The 4002-nt window shown below is 41.0% G+C and overlaps 1 protein-coding gene across 1 annotated transcript in view; it reads right to left on the reverse strand.

The window, feature by feature from the left end:
- JAZF1 (JAZF zinc finger 1) overlaps positions 1-705 on the reverse strand; it is a 29832-nt gene extending 29127 nt beyond the window's left edge. Inside the window, exon 1 of the mRNA XM_009074795.1 lies at positions 510-705. Within this exon, the coding sequence (XP_009073043.1) occupies positions 510-702 (193 nt within the window). The 5' untranslated portion in view covers positions 703-705. The remainder of the gene's footprint in view (positions 1-509) is intronic.
- Between the last annotated feature and the right edge of the window lie 3297 nt (positions 706-4002).

Consider the following 4002-nt stretch of genomic DNA (forward strand, 5'->3'; position numbering starts at 1 on the left):
AGTGCAAAAAACCACATAGGAATGTTATACCTAGGAAAACCACTGGAATATTTATTTTTGAAGAAAACACAGATCACTTTTTTCACACATTTCTTTTTATGTATATAGATTGCTAATGAAAGTCATGTCTACATGATGATCCCTCAAAATCAAAGGAAAAGATACTGACCACTATAATTTTTATCTTTAACTGGCATTGTACCATATGCAGAGTTCTCCTACTGATACATCAAGGGTCTTTTACACATTTCTGGTAAGGTTAGTTTGTTCATGTAATAATTTCAGCTGCTATTTTAAAGCTAGTGCCCTCCTCTGCTTTAGCAAAGAGTTCAGAAACTAATGCCCAAACACATTTTAGAGACTGCAAGTTAAATACAAATAAAATAGCCTAAAGCTCTTCTATTTTTAGGGTTTTTTCTTCCCAGTGCCTCAGTAGCTCTATTATTCTCCAAATGTCATGTAGCAAAACTGCTAGTTTACTGGAGAGAAACCAAACAGTAGGTGCTTACCTGTAGGAGTACTACTGCGAAATGAAGAGGAGGGAGTTATTGGAGGGGTGACTGGAGGAGTAAGGCTTCCACTGCTGTGGCGAGGTGGAGTAGATACATTCCCACGGGACACTGTGCTTGACAAAGTCAAAGAGAGTTTTGGCTGAATCTTTTTCTTCAAAGACTCCTGCTCACGTCGAGCTGCATCAGTCATAAATCTAGAACAAGAACAATAATGAAGATGAGAGGCTTGAAACACTGTCTGCAAGCAAGTTTAAGGTATTTTTTCCATCAGTGACCAAAGGGAGCTTCAAACTCAGCCATGACAAGTTCCTCTGCAGCATGCAAATGTAAAGAATACAAACTTCTCCATCATCACTGTCTAAGATCTGGGCCATTTCCTTCTGATTTCAACAGAACCTACATTAAACATTTGCATCATGTGCAAACACACAACTTTTTTTAAGCTCCAACCAGAGCTCAGCATTACACACAGTAATATAATAACTGTACTCAATCCTTTACAATAGCTACATTCAATCCTTCTATGAAAAAGTAGCTGAGTAGCTGCAAAAGAGAAAAATGTTAGCAGCAAATGTATTAAATCTGAAGGTCAAAGGGATAGTATGAATTACATAATGTAGATACATAACTTCCAATTTAGGATAATCACATCCTTTTACTAAAGGTTTTAGACAATGTTGCCTGGCATTGGGATGCCTCATCTGGAATAAAGAGAGGGTTTTTTTCACTTTTATTCTGACTCCTTCAAAAAAATAAGAAAAAAGACCAGTTTTATTCCAAGTACCTACAAAGAGTTACACCAGAGCACCTGATACTGCTTTATGCTGACATTCAAAGCATTGCTGCTGGCAGCTGTACTCGAATTTGAATGGACTGGGGTTCCCCCATAACAGGATCTCTGCAACTTATGACTTCATGCACTTAGCATTAAAGTGACATTTTAATCCTTTGTCTTTCCCCTACACTGCATATGGAGCCATCTTGAAGGATTCCTAATAAGACAGGCTGAAGTACATCACCTTTTAAGTACAGTCCTCTGTCCTTCAGGCTAAAGTACGAACTACACCTGCCAGTGAATAAAAACAATATGCACTAGCACATGATACAGAACAAACAGTGAAGTTACACCCAGACATTTGTCTGACCTGGTTAGACAAAGTAAACTAGGCTTTATCCAGGACACAAGCTTTACATGATGAGCTCTTGCAACCTTGGCAAACCATGAAGGGTGCATTCACAGAGGTGAGAACATGGTGTGGCCAATACGCTGCACTCAACTCAGAGCCAGCTGTCACCCAGAAACTCATTTTTGCAATCCAGTAAGGAAACAGAATGACAAAAGTTACCAGCAATTATTTGTATTGGACTTAGTGATGGTGACCTGGCTTTCTTTCAATAGTCCCACTCTCCTCAGAGGAGCCAAGGAAAGAGAATGAGACAGTCAGGTATAGAAACATCCATGGAGAACAACTCTGTGGAAGAAATAAAGAAGATACTGAGTTGTTGTATTGGGTGTTGAAGGCAAGGTTTTGGTAGTGGAGGGAGCTGCAGGTCAAGAAGAGCTTAGGGGCTGCCTCATGCAGCTGGTTTTGGCCACCTCCACAATGGACCCACCACATAACACAGCTAAGCCCATCAGCAAGGCTGGTGGCAGCACCTCAGTGAAAACTTCTTTAAGGAGGGTTAGAAAATGCTGGAGGGAGAGAGGAAGAAGTAACAGAGGGAAATGAGAGAATACCAATGTCAGAGGCACAGGAGGTGCTGCATGGTGAAGAGTAGGTACACCCCCAGAGGCACTGCAGCCCGTGGGCAACCAACATCAGTGCACAGGAAAGGAGACAAACAAGTGGCAGCAGAGAAAAACTGCTCCAACCCAACTCCAACCCCTGCACCTCTTGTCACCTCACCGAAGGGACTGAGTGTGGCCTGTAGAAGTAGCAGGGGAGGAGAGATGTTTGGAGCGCAGATGAGCTTGCAAAGGGGGAAAGAAGGTGGGGTTTTCCCTTCTAAGTGTTTAAGGTTTTTTCTTTTGTTTCCCAATAACCAATAGCTGAATTGGTAATTAAATATTTATGTTAGTTGGCAATAAATGAAGTTAAATTCTCCAGGTCAAGTCTGTTTTGGCCATGACAGTACATGGTAACCAATTTCCTTTATTTCCGCCCATGAGTTTTCTCACTCCTATTCCTCCTGTTTACTCCTCCATCCTGTTCTGGTCAGAGGTGGGGATGAGTGAGCAAGCAGCTATGTAGGTACTTGGCTGCTAGCAGGGGCCAATCCATCACTATACCAAATTTCTTTGTTTGCAACAACTCTATTTGCTATGTGACCAAACTGCCTGCTGTGTGACATTACTTATCACAAGACATGAAAGCAAACACTGATCTATGTCCAGAATCCAATAGAGGACCACATTTAACTCCCAAGAAGGAGCAGCAGACCCCGAGAAGAGGGAGGCAGAGAAAATACTGCCACCACCAGGTTCACAGTTTATATCCTGACATTGTATGAAGGATCAGGCCACACGCTGGCTAGACAAACTGATTCTGCAGAGCACGACAGCTGCCCTAAACATGAGCACCAAGTCACACGTGCAACACACAGCAATACACAGTAACTACTGCATCAGCAACATGGTGCTGTAGGACAGTCCAGTTTCTTCTCTGGGCCTCTACTAACATTTTAAATTCCTATGAATCACTATTATTAGTTTAGACTCCATAGAAACCCAACATTTGTGACTGCTCACAACACATGGTTGGGTGGGAGCTGGGCAGACCCTACTGACCAGGAGTCCAAACCTGACTGTATTTATAGAGAGACCTCTGAGAAAAAACAGTTCTTGTGGAACTGTAAGGGGTGCATAGAGAAAGGGAAGGGAGAAAGAAAAAAAAAAAAAGGGGCTTTAGGCATCTGTGGCAAATATGAAAGAAAAATGCAGCCTGAATATTAAAAAATCCATTTTTTTTCCAAAAGAGATTTGTGCACTTTAAGATAGCCTCAAAACACTGTAGCATAAAATTTTAGGTACCATTAGAGCAATAAAGACATATCCTGTCCATCCACACCATGAAGGCATTAATAAGTGGATCTTTGCCATGATACACAACATCAACACAATCTGCAGACATTAATAAACAGCTATGTGACATGACAGCTTATCTTCTTCGAGCAGAGACAATAATACATCATGTCAAACCCAGATGTGGCGTTTTTATGAAGTTAATAAATGCAGATATCCAGAGCGACCGTTCAGTGTTAAATTTCTCTTCTTCAAACAAGGGTGTAGATGATATTGACAACAGTCCTGAAAGAGGACTAAATTTCATTCAAGAAAAAAAAAAAAGCAGCAAAAGGACCTTAATAAAATGGGCATTTTCCTTTCCTCTAACTAGGAAATGTCTAATTCATTATTTTTACAATCTGTACTATGATGTATGCTTGCTTCTGGATGGGAAGCCTTATTCCTTAAGAAAATGTTATGGTAACA

Source organism: Acanthisitta chloris, unplaced genomic scaffold (genome assembly GCF_000695815.1).
Source record: "Acanthisitta chloris isolate BGI_N310 unplaced genomic scaffold, ASM69581v1 scaffold41130, whole genome shotgun sequence".
NCBI lineage: Eukaryota > Metazoa > Chordata > Aves > Passeriformes > Acanthisittidae > Acanthisitta > Acanthisitta chloris.